The sequence below is a fragment of the Melopsittacus undulatus genome, chromosome 8, assembly GCF_012275295.1.
Source record: "Melopsittacus undulatus isolate bMelUnd1 chromosome 8, bMelUnd1.mat.Z, whole genome shotgun sequence".
NCBI classification, from domain to species: Eukaryota; Metazoa; Chordata; class Aves; order Psittaciformes; family Psittaculidae; genus Melopsittacus; species Melopsittacus undulatus.
The window spans coordinates 48,111,035-48,124,539 of record NC_047534.1 but is presented as its reverse complement, the minus strand read 5'-3'; the positions used below and the strand labels follow the sequence as shown (position 1 = coordinate 48,124,539).

The window sequence follows — 13,505 nt, the reverse complement described above, 5'->3', positions numbered from 1 at the left end:
AACATCACCAAAAAGGCCATGTATGAACTCTCAATATTGCATAATCCCTTCCACTGAAGGGAATCACATCTGGAGAATATTTCAGGTCAGTTGAGCATTACATTTTACTATATGCTGTTAGAAGATTGTATTTGAGTCACAAGGCCAAATTAAGAGGCCAAGGCACCCTGGAGGGAAGAAGGCAGCATGCTACGCAGTGCCACAGTTTCCTGCAGCAACTGCAAGATTAGCCAATCCCCTCCACATCACGCACACATTTACCTGAATTCCACACAGAAATAGTGACCAGATAAATAAGTAGTTAGATAGGCAGCACCCTGCTTTAATAGCAAACCTTTTTTAAATAGAAAACAAGATTAATTTATCTGGGGGGAGGGGGAGGAGGGCGAAGGAGGAAGGAATATTTTGCTTGTTGTAGCCGCAGCTTCAGCAGTAATTACATCAAATTTTAGCCAGAAACTTTTTCAGTAGCCAAATAAGGATCTGGGTAAAGGCCAGCAGGATTTGTTTTGCTTCTCAACTTCTCTCTTTAGTCAAAACGAAATGGACAAGTGTTTACTTCCAGCAGAAACAACACATTTCAGTACTTCAGTCGGTTCCTGCAGCCTACTCGAGCCGCAGAGCCCAAGATCAACCGGAGCACGACAGGCTCCTCGGCCCCGCGACCCCTACGTCGGAGTGCGCCGGCAGCTGAGATGCCGCACGGCAGTGAGCTGCCCCAGCAAAGCCTCAGGAGCACGCCTGTTGCACCGAGCTGGCCACAGGAGTACCAGCGGCAGAATAACTACACCGTCAAGTACCCGGGTGCTCCACTGTGTCCCCGTTACGACAGAGCACGGCCACGAACATACACACACCGCCGCTGCTCTGAGCACACCCCCGGAGGCCGCTCCGCCCTCTCGCCCCTCCGCCCCGCCCCACAGCGCCGTCGGGGGCAGGGATGTCTGTTCATGCCGTTCCCTCCGGCGGGCTCGGGATAACGTGCTCGCGAGAGGCGATCCCTCAGCAGCGTGCACGGCAAACTAAAACTTCCCTGCCCCGTACGAACCCGCTGCCCCCCACCCCGGCACCGGCCGAGAGGTGGGAACCCGGCGAGAAGTTGGGTCAGCCGGTACCGTGGCCGCTGCCCCGGGCAGGTGGGGCCGCCGCGGCCCGGGCCCTGCGCTCCGCGGGACGCAGACACTTACTTGTGCTCCGCTCACCACCAGCCCTGCCATGGCTGCGGGGGGGACGCGCCGGGGCTTCCTCGGGCTCGGGGCTGGGCCGGGGCCGCCGCCGCTTCCTCACAGCAGTCAGCTGACGCGGGCGGAAGCGCGGCCGGGCCGCGGGCGGGGTGGCGGGAGCGCGGCGCTGAGCGCGCCCCCACCGGACCCCGGGCAGCCCCGCAGGGGTCCGGCCGCCGTCTCTGCCCCTCCGCCCTGCCCGGCCTGAGGCCCTGCCGGCTGCGGCCGGACCCATGCGCTCCACTTGACAGAGGGAACAGGGCGAGGGTCCGCGGATCCAGGCCCTGGACGACCCCGTCCTGAGGCCGCTCCCGGCCTCCTGCGACTCCCTACCCAGAGTGGAGTTCCAATCGCCACATATCTGCCTGCCTCCTGCAGCACTAGGCTGGGAGCCAGCCTTGGGTTGTAATGGTGGTGGAATAGGCCCCGGGAAGAAGGGGCAGATACAGCAGATAGATGTGACAGAGGCATTGGGGCTTGAATTTCTTTCCCCATAAGGAGCTACATGACTTGGAGGGTCACTTATACTGGCTTTCACCTACTGAGCAGCCCCTTAATTCATGGCATTAGCCATAGCTTACTGTTGAAAAGATGTATGTCACTGGTAGAGCAACACTTGTAGAAATAATCCCATGCTAGCTACACAAGAGGTCCATATCCCCAAAGTGTTATTTTGTCTATAGAAAGTAGAGTAATTTCTGTGGAAAACTGAAGTACCTTTGGAATTATTAGAAATACCTGCCAAACAAGCCCTTCCAGAGCATAAGAATTTGCTAATTAAAATAATAGCATGATGGTAGGTTATCACTGGCTAAGCACAGTGGGGAAATTAAAGATTTTCAGTGAGAATTTTATGTGAGACTTTTAAAGATACTTAGGTTTCCCAAGCTTGGATCCTAAATCCTATTAGTCATCTACCTACCTCTTCAGCTGCCTAAGCACCTTTAAAATCCGACAAGTCTTTCCCCTTTATTGCTAATATAGCATAACTCACTTTTGCTGAAAGCAGAGGCACATGCTGTGAGGGGAAATAAGTTTCAGAAGGATATGTATTCTACACTGCAAACCACTTTCTACAGTTTATTCAGCAACACAGCAGAAACTAATACCATACTTGCCCTTCTGCCTCTTAATATCAGCAGAATAAATTCTTGATGTGTGTGGCACTGCACCTCTAGAGCCATTGCTCCTCTGACTGCTGGACAGGAAACAGCAAATAGCCAAGGAGAAAAAGTGCCACTTTTTCCTCCCTGTTATTTTAATGTATTGTGTTAGAAATAGAAATGGGCCAACATGTAGAAAAATCCAAATTCAGCCAATGAACAAATCACTGTATTGCTTTGCATGGATCCAATTTTCCTTGTATCATGTAAGAGAGAAGAATCAAAACCTTCATCCACAGTAAATGAGCTGATCCTACGCTGATGAATAAAAGATCTGTTTCTCTAAGTAAGAGTTTTCCATCAAGGCATATCTGCTAGTTCAGGTCATCATCAGCATGCTTTAAACAATCAGTATATCTTTACTTATTTATTAGATTATATAGCAAATGACGTATGGCAAGGAAAACAAGTAGAATGCAAACTGTACATTTAAACAAAGCAATGGGTTCTCCTCATTATGTATCTATCTCTTTTTATCTCTCCTTTGGTTACAAGCATGTGGATCCCATAAGAACAAGTGTGTACAGCTTAAGGCACAAAGTGGCCCACTGCTCTAGTTAGCTGTATTTGTCTTGATGGAGCAAACTCAGTTCAATACTCCACTCCTGTGAAATTGAAATAACTATATTGAAAACAATTTAGCACATCATTATCTACATTATTAGTATTAATTTTAGTAGAGTGTTAGCTGTCACTTTAGAGATATCTACGAAGAAAAAATCTGTGCCTGAACAGTTTACAAAATAGCACTCACAAATAATAACAAGTCTGGGTTTTTTTTCCAGCTTTTTACATTGCCAATTGCATTAACCTGCCATTGATCCTCCTACTTGCAAGGCAAGACCTTGTCTAGAGGGAAAAGCTGCAGGTGCAGCTCCCTAAACTGTGTGACTTAAATTGACTTTATCATCTCTTCAATCAGTTGAGCTGAATTTTGTAAATTACAAAAACAACTTAAGGAGGTGGCAAACTGTTTTAAGTGCATCTGGCTTATAATCATTCTTTTGAAACCAGTTCAACGTTTTCCTGTACAGACATGGCCTAGATGATTATCTGCCATGGATAAAATAATAGATCCAAATCCCATGGTGTGTAACAAACAGGGAGTGCTACCGACCACAGTGACAAAATGGGCCTATTATGCCATACAGAAAGTGAAAAACAAAACAGAGGAGTGGAGAAGAGCAATGACTGTCTTGTTATGATGCTTCTCTAGACTTTGAAAACTTACATCTTTGAAAGTCCTCGCTCTGTTGCCAGTTTCCTACAGCATGATTGGCAAATTTCTCAGACTTTGTTTTTTCCCGAGCCTCTTTCATTCCTTAATTTCTAAGCACCCATCACCTGCACATAATTTTCAAAAGGAATGAAAACCCACAGCTGCAACTGTCTACCACAAAGGAGTATTTTGTAACATCTACTCTGACACTGTAACAAAGTTATAACATTGTCTCAGATTTCAAACCTATGAGTCAAGGTACTCATTAGTTTGTTATTATGAAACCAAAATACATTACAGTGCTATATAAATATAGGAGGGCTTTTTTAGCTTTTGAGCCTGCTAATCATCAGTGTCACTTTATAGCACAGAGTCACGATGACTTTGAGGCTGCCTCTGGTGTTAGAATGTTTTTCACCTCATCATATATATTTATTCTTCTGAGCATCCCAAAACACTACCTCCTTGAGTCGTGGCCCCGCACAACCTCAATCATGCGAATGCTTTCTTTAGCTTTGACAAAATGGCCTATATGAGTAAAGCTTCGAAGGACTAAGTTTGTACTTGTAGAATATATTTTTATTGGTGGTTCCTTAGAAGCCGAAAATGTTGTGAAGATTTTTGTAGACTTCAAAATAATTAATATGACAGTGGGGCTTAGCTGGCCTTTGTGTATAGTGTATATGTACAGAAAATACAAAAAGTTCATTTGTTTATTTAAATTATCAGTTTCACTGAGCAGTTAGAAGCAGAAAGGTGACATTCAAATATGAATTCCTGGTATTTTTTGACAAAGTCTTGACAAAACGGCTCCATGTATGGGTAACATACATTAAAAAACCAACACAGACTTAAAAAAAAGAATTAATTTTCTTTTGTAAAGCTACAATGACTTACACCAATATGCTCACTATATTTTTTTATATACATGCATATATATATTACAAATGGAGCAGACCCATTCCTTGAATAAAGCACTGTACATTCAAAATAAGATAATATCTGTAAATCAGCCTCCAAAACAGTGGGAAGCAAAGTACTGGAACCATGTTAGATACCCATCAGATCTGTCACTTATTTCCAAGATCTTCACATAATAACACAGCTTTAAATCATTTTAGCAGTCATTAGCCTAAAATGTATACACCACTACAATTATGACATCTCATTGACCAGCTGATTAAAACAATTAGCTAATACCTACCAGTAAATCTGGCAAAGCACCAACCACCAAATTATTTATATGATTTGATATAAAACCTATGTATACTAGTGTTGTCCTATCTTAAAAGAATGTTTAAAGTTTATAAGAGGAAAAAGTAGCAATCCTAAATGTTTTATTAACTGAAAACTGTATTTTTAGATTTCAGACTGAGTTAATCAAAATGGTTTGTTTTCCAACTCACAGCACACTATGCATGTTTCTGCATGTGCATGAATACAATTATCTTACATTTCAGAGTACAGAGTAAGTCAAACAACAAACCATTGTCTTCTTAAAATAGGTTTTTTTTTCTCCTGAGAAAATATTGTGCTTGAACAGAGTTTTTCAAAGGAAAACATTTCAGGGGGGGAAAACATATCCCAGCAAACCACAGAATTCTTCCAACTTGACCATAAGAAAATTTGGCTCAGAGTTTACCCATATAACTCATTTTTTTGATGCTCACAATAAAAATGCTGTCTCAAAATATTTGTTGATAAGTATCCACAGCAATATGATGTTTAATACAAACTTAATCAATTTAGCTGAAAGAGACCAACTGTAGTATAGTCATTTTTGTGTGTATTACCATGGGAACATTTTATTCATGCACAGCCTCACTTGTACCTGGTTTTAATTGCAAAGTTAAAGATGGTGTTTAATGTCCAAACTAATAACTTCAGACATCTCCCAGGAAATAGCATCACTAGCACTCTCTGCTGTGAAACACAGAGGAAAATATAAACATGATAGAAAGAAAATAAAACACAATAATGCAGTTTAATCTTATTGACAAAGACAGAAAGAAATACAGTAACAATGACATCATTTGCCATTCCTAAGCTTTACTGCTGGAAATTAGGTTTCTATTTTCCTATCTCCAACCTATTTCTTATATTCCCGCTTAGAAAGACATTTAACAGACAGCGATAAGTAAGTTAAAGGGATCTGAAAAGCAAGTTATGCATGTACACTCATTATATTTAGTATACCTTTTATTGAACTCTATTAGTATGACAGTGTGATGTAGTGCTATAGAACTTGAAGTAACAACATCCAACTGACAGCAAAGCAGGTTGTTTTGGGTTTTTTTCCCAGAAACGTATGCCAACACTTGTGTGTCTGAAATTCTGCAGGATATATCTGTCCAGAAAAGCAGCTGATGAAAATTGGTTATCCCATTGTTGTGGTTTAAGCCCAGCCAGTAACTCAGAACCACAGAGCCGCTCCCTCACTCCCACTCCTTCCTCCCCCCCATCCCGGAGGGATGGGGAGGAAAATCAGAAGAATGTAACTCCCACAGGCTGAGATGAGAACAGTCCAGTAACTAAGGTATAACACAAACCACTACTGCTACCACCAGTAATAATAATGATACGGGAAATAACAAGGGAAGAGAATACAACTGCTCACTACCCGCCGACCGATATCCAGCCTGACCCGAGCAGTGATCTCACCCTTCCAGGTAACTGCCCCCAGTTTATATAGTGGGCATGATGTGCTGTGGTATGGAATACCTCTTTGGTTAGTTTGAGTCAGGTGTCCTGTCTCTGCTTCCTCCCAGCTTCCCCTTCTCCCTGGCAGAGCATGAGGCTCAGAATGTCCTTGGTCAGAGTAAACATTACTGAGCAGCAACTAAAAACATCAGTGTTATCAGCACCGTTCCCAGGCTGAAAGTCAAAAACACAGCACTGCACCAGCTACTAAGAAGGAGAAAAATGACTGCTACTGCTGAACCCAGGACTCCCATACTACCATGGCACATATCATACCTGTGAGCTTACTTTGCATTTCCTAGGCTTAACTAATGGCCTTAATTTTCATTTTCCCATCTTGTGGAGACTCCTACAAGGAAAAAAAAAAAAAGAGGGTTAATATTTTTACTTTCATCTAGAGTCTGGGGGTTTTTTATCCTTTCCTGCAACACAGAAGCAGAGTGTCTAATCTGATATATTTCCTAAGAAAGCCTCTTGCATTCTGGCTCTTTGATTCCTCCCCTGTCCCTAACCAAAGTAGAATTCTGTATAAAATCACCCCTGGGATATATTTAATTATTATTTTCCCATTATATGGCAGTACTGTGTTATAGGAGCATATATTATATGACCACAGTGATTGTGAATGAGTGCAGCTCCGACATAAGCTCACTCACTGTTTTGTTGCAAAGGCACCTTGAAGTTTAGCGTTTTCTGATGTCCTGAAAAGCTTCATTTTGTGATCTTGTTAGTGTTCCTTCAAGGCAAATTTTTGTATAGGTTTTATAATGCAATATACTATAAGCTAAGAGGTTTTGAAAGCCAGGGAAAAAACAAACAAACAAACAAAACAAAAACAAACAATAAAAAAAATGAACATGCCCCCAGTTAAAAAGAAAGAAAACAAAACCAAGCCTTCCTGAATTTTTTTATCCAGTAATCTCATCTGGCTCCCATTGAAGTTAATGATAGTTTTGTTGACCATGGTATAGCTCAAATACAATTAGAAACAAAAAATAATCCCTTATGTTACATTATGTAACACACTATAGCTATTAGGCTCGAATCACATTTAATAAGTGATGTGCTCAACAACCAAGACATAGCAACAGTTAATTGTGCAATTTAATTCTGCCTTCTCATAATAAGTGTTATTTTACTGGGGTTTTACAGGTACAGCATTGGTTTTCTTGCTTGGTTTTTTATTTGTTTGTTGGGTTTGGGTTTTTTTCAAACACAGGAGTCTGTTTCCATTAGACTACAGAAGGAGCAGAGCTGAGTAAATTTAGCTCAGGCAGGTAAATATCAGACTTCTTCAATGCACTGCATTACCAGAGCACCTAGCATTCTTGAATGCATTTATTCTCACTCCATGCTGGAAAAATAGAAAATTTTTCTATTTCTCTTCTACCTATCCTACAGAAAAGGAGCTGAGGCACAGAAAGGCTAAATTATTTGTACAAAAACTTACATTCATTATCTGTAGTCAGCTAGGGAACAGAACCTACGCCTCCCAAGACCTAGGCTGATACCCTAACTGCAGACAATACTCTGTCTTGGGTTTTCCTATTTGGTGTAAATGTACAATAGGCATTATATAATACAAAAACTACTATTTCCAGTCAGGAAAAGAAGTAAGTGTAGAATCACCATTTCTTTGCTCCCAGTGGACAATATTTTCAGGCAAAAGGATATTCCCACCTGAAGGGTGTATCCCACATAGAGTATATTGCATGCAGAAGAAAGATGCTGACATTGGGCATCCACAAGCTCTGTAGATTATTGCAGGACTCTGACATGCTGCCAAACCTAAATGTATAGCACAAACCCAAGACAAAAAAAGTGGTATTTTTCAATAACTTATAATTCATGCCATCTAGATGTTGGGTTTTTTTCCCATAAAGCCAAATAAAAGAATAATCCTTCTGACAAGTTTCAAAGGCCTGCTGCTAACCATGGAGATACAAAACACTTCATAAAAGATCATAAGAATTTTTTAATTTGAAGGAATTCAGTAATCTTTGTGTGGAAGCTGTTGCTACTGCCTCTCCTGTAATTATCTGTTGCACACATACACAAAGACTGGGTTTTTTCAAAGCCTAAAATGACTGACTCACAACAACCCTGAAGTGCTGCACTTCCCCACCAGCCATTACAGATAGGTGAACTTCAGGTTGGCTGCCTGGATTATTGTGGGAAAGTAAACAAATACAGAAGCAACTGTACATCTGTTTGCACTGATGCTTGTTAGCTCATAGGAATAAAACAATCAGATGGGGCAAAGAAAGTATTAAAGGATAAAGTCTCATTTGAGGCCATCCAACATTGCAGTTCTATTCCAAATAACAGGCTTGAGGTTTCAGAAGTTCAGTGAGGTATTTTCTTGCTCCATGTCTCTGTCACAGTATGTGGGGCAGCAACTGTCTGTCGCACAAAGACAAAACAAATTATTGCATGAAGTGCTTGAATACGAAGATCAAACAACAAAGGAAGTGGCTGCAGAGGCCAGAGAAGTTTGTAGCTGACCTGATCTCTCTTGTTCTAGCTTTCTTGGCAGTTCACTGTAGAAAGGAAATACTGGACCAGCCAGAAGTCAGTTTGGGTGTTTTGTTTTGGGATTTTTCCAGAAGGAACTATATTCACCTGATTAATCCAAGGAGGCACAATCTGCATCTTATTTTGACAACAACACTGCATAATAAGAAAGACCTATCTATAAGTAGGTATGTAATATCAAAAATACATATTGGAAGGGGTCCTATGCTCCTAACATCCTACACCCCTAAACACACGTCTTTACCCTGGCAGAAGATAGCATGATCAGGAAGGAGTTCAGGACAAGGTGTGGGAATACCTAACATTACCAAACAGTTTCCTTCCCTGCTTCTCATGGCCCCAGTTTTTAATCTTACATCTTTGACCTGGTTATACCAGCAAAGGGTAAAACCACAGCCTTCCACACAGATAATAGATATATGATACTGCTACTGAAAAGAAGGCAGTAAGCAGGTATACAGTCTAATCACAAGTCAACAGTACAATATGAAATAACTTTTGTATTTTAAGGAACAAAATATTTCATTCCCTACTGTTCACTTCTAAAGCCAGTTGCTATTTTTCATTATACCTTTTAAGTACCAAAGATTCCCACAGAAATGTATGGAAGTTGCTAACAATTTGGATGGCTATGAAAGAACAGAACTCAAACAAAAGCCACCATCCTCTGTAGTTTGTTAAAGAGCAACTTTTCCCATTGCTCACTACTTTCATCCACCCATCCTTCTGGGCGAGGAGGGATAAATATAGCTCAGCTAGCATTAATTCTGCATCATCTGGAGACACTGCTAGTAAAAGAACACGCACACACATGATGCAAGACAGAAGAGCTGAAAGCTGGAAGTTACAGAGGTACGGTCTCCACAAGCAATATATTGTCAATAGAGGGAGAAACACATAAATCTCACGACTACAGGAAACAGATTTTACACTTCTTGAAAATGGGAGAAAGTGCATGAGATATCAAGGTGATTTAGTTAAATTTGAATCTTCCTGCTGGTGACTTTAGTATTTTATTCCTCCCTTCCACTCTCCTTTCATGCAAATATATTAATTTAAAAATCATTCAAACCAAGTAACACACCTAATACCATTTCCTATGAAAGATGAAGCAGTAAGAGTGCCTAACCGTAGACTGTAGACTTTATAGTACCTGCTGGTTCTGTTTTGTCCTGCATCTAGCACAATTCAGTCACACAATGTTCAGTTCTTCAAGAACTAGAAAATCACACATATGCTAATGGAAGAACAAAGGAGTCCAGTGCAGTTGGCAAGGTATTTTCTGAAGGAACTATTCTTTAACAAGAAAAATTACATTAGTGTGAATAGGAAATACAGAGAAAAAAATTCCAACTTCTGGGTCAAGCAGCCCTGTGATATTACGATTAAATTAATTACAACTTTCCAAATACTAGCCCACTCCTTTCAAAAAAAAAACTGTTCTTGTATACTCTTCTCACTATCAAGCAGGAAAGTGAAAAGAAGGAAAGAGGCTGAGCCAATGTAATGCTTCTTTCACTGAGAACAGGGTGCTGCTCCATAAGCTGTATGTTATGTTTTAGTCTCCAAGCCATCTGTCCAAATAACAAAAAAAAATATATTTTGATAAGCTTTCTTTTGGTGAGAAACACAAAAGGAACAGCAGACTGAAAACAAAGAGACTTCCTGTTTATACTGCAGAGATTATTAGACACAGACCAATGCTAAAATAAGGAAATTCTTGTCTTAATTTTGTAATCCAGCTTTGACTCTATATATTTGGAAATGTGCTAATATTTGGCCATCATACTTGGGACCTTCTCTATCATCACAAGAGAACAGAGCTTCAGATCAGTATTTGCTGCTCTCAAGTAAAACTATTAACAACATTATATAAAACTTTTCTTGCTTGTGTTTCTTGTTGGAATCCCAGTCAGACGAGTAGAGCTACTACCAGCGGATGGTGTTGGATAACATATATGATTCATTAGGGACAAAGTATTTCAGTTCCAGCAGAGAGATGCCCACATTACAAAACAGCATAGGAACAGATACCACTGTTGGACATAGAGAATGAAACCACTTCAAACTCTTCCAAGCTTTGTCTCCAGATCAGAACTGATATAGCATGAGTCATACTGCTGTGGTTTAAGGTCTTCAATGTTGAAGTTGACAGTGTAGCATATTTCAATACCATTAACTTGCCAAAACAAAACAAAAAAAAAAACACTATAGAGATCTGGTTTGGGATTTTTTTTCTAGTAAGGTTCATACCAGTTTATCTGAGTGACATAATAGTTCACATACTTACGTAGTGAGTTAAACTACCATACTACATTTAGGTCACTAACTGAAGGTCCTGTATCATGTCCATGAAGGTCCATGTATCATCCCACAAGGCTGAGTGAATCCTGTAATAAAAAGTGAAGGCTAGAAGAGATCTAGTCACTGATGATGCCGTGCATTTAAAATTCAGTCACAGCAATATTACAAACAAATCCATACTAAGCCAAAGAAAAATGTTCAGGAAGTTTAAAATATTATTATTCATAAAACTTTTGAAAATTAATTGTTTTCCTCTCTCTGAGAAAAAATGCCTTTGTTTATTTTTGTTGGAGTAACTCGATTTATGTGACAGAACCCAGCAAAAAGGAAGCTGTCATAACAAATATCATCACGGACATGGGCTACAGGACAGAGGAATAAAACACAGCTTTGCAAATTAAGCTCTTAAAGAACTGGCATTAACCAACAAAAATTACTTTATTTTCAGCTCAAAACTCTTCAGAAATATGCACAGTTAATTCTCATGATGAAGGGATAGGAATATCCAGATAAGCCAGCCAAGTTTCTAACATTTTTTTTCACAGATTGTCTACTGTCTTAGATTTCCCTACTAAATCAAGAAAAAAAAGACAGAAACAGCCATGGGGCTTTACTTTATAAGAGGGCTCTGTTTGTAAATAGTTTTCAAAGCACTACTAAGCAGTAAGAGAATCTGCAAACTTACAGTGCGAGAACCATGTGTTAAAGATGAGATTATGCAGTAGCAGTCATGGGTGGCTACGAAGTAGTATAGGATGGCCTGTTTAATCTTACTTTAGTTCATTAATCCCCCAGAAAATATTTATTGATAATTTACTAAGCTTTTTAGGAATTAAAACTTTATTTTCTTCTTATGAAAACATACACTCTGGCTCACATGCTGCTGACGACACACAACCAGGAAAGGTTTCCCCTAACCTTCTGGCTTTCTGGCACCCCAACATTCCAATCGCAAAATGGAGTTTCACATGCACATTAGATACAGCAGCCTGGATACAGCAAGTGGAGTCTCTTGTGGAAAATCCTAACTACCTGGGACATAATAGCTAACTTGGATAGTTTTCTCCTTTCTTTGATCTTACATTGAGTGCAAGTCCAACTTCAAAAAATATGTTGGAAAAAGACTAAACTTTTCATGAAGTGAAGAAAAAAACCTCTGCTGAAACAGTCTCAAGATGCAGCCGCATGGAGAGTATTTCTGCTTATTTCGTATGTTAAATCATATGAAAGAATAGCAAGCTATTTAGTTCAGTTCTTTCCTACTGTTAATTTTTCCTGAAGAAGCAATGTGTATTTTAATGAAGCTACAGAACTGTCCACGCTGTCGCAAACAGAAAGTTCTAATTATAAGTTAACTGCAGGTCTGAAAATCTGTTACCTGAAAAAAGTTTGAGGGTGTCTTGTTTTATAGCACTAATTAAAAATTGTTCTGTTTAAGCAGAAAAGCAAAACCCAAAACATTCATCAACAACTAAACAGGCAAGTGAGCAAAAAGATTTTACAAGTCCACTGAAATATTTCAGAGCTTCTATTTTAACCTTAATGACTGCTTACATGAAGATATATATTTTTTCATCATGTGGGCCCTTAAACTGACATACTGAAAATAACATTTTCAAAGTTTTATCTACAAGGAAATTTTATTAGTGTTCATCTTCTCCTTCTAGTGAATGGAAATGCATGTTAATTCCCTTCCACTTTTACTGTTTCAAATTGTATTCACTGTATAGTATTGTAATGTGTCCTTCAGTAGAAAGATTATAAGTAAATGTGTTTGCAAAAATTGTTCATAATGATCACTTTTTAGTGCTATTTATACTGGTTATTTTAAAATATAAAGAAAGTCATACCTAACATTTCTAAAGTGTCATTCACCTGCGAATTTCATGACATTTTACATATATTAATCAATTAAGCCCTACTATACCCATCTCAATTAGGTATTAATATCCCAATTTTACAGTTAGTTACACTGAAGATAGCTTGAAAGGTTAGCTGTCTTGCTAATACCACTCAGGAATGGGAATAAAACCCAAGAATGACAATTGCTTCTTTGTGTGTAATGAAAAATGAAAAGCTTTTCCCTGTTGTAGAATGGAAAATAAAAAAATAAAAGGCAAAATTAATGGACAAAAATTTGGGCTCTTACAGAATCTTTACCTTTTCTTATCAAACAAACTTCTTGGAGAGAAGGGAACACCTATGATCAAGATTTCTACAAAGTCCACCAGCTGTGGTCCTGTAGACCAAAGGACAAATAGTGGCACAGAATTATAGTCCATACTAACCTTGCTTCTCCCCACCACCCATACCAGACTAAATATCTTGAACTGAAGAGAACTTCAGCTTTGTACCACTCAG

The 13,505-nt window shown here is 39.6% G+C and overlaps 1 protein-coding gene across 1 annotated transcript in view; it reads right to left on the bottom strand.

The window, feature by feature from the left end:
- The window catches only part of LRMDA (leucine rich melanocyte differentiation associated), a 663,971-nt gene extending 662,680 nt beyond the window's left edge, over positions 1 to 1,291 (bottom strand). Inside the window, exon 1 of the mRNA XM_013129955.3 lies at positions 1,188 to 1,291. Coding sequence (XP_012985409.1) covers positions 1,188 to 1,217 — 30 coding nt within the window. The 5' untranslated portion in view covers positions 1,218 to 1,291. The remainder of the gene's footprint in view (positions 1 to 1,187) is intronic.
- Between the last annotated feature and the right edge of the window lie 12,214 nt (positions 1,292 to 13,505).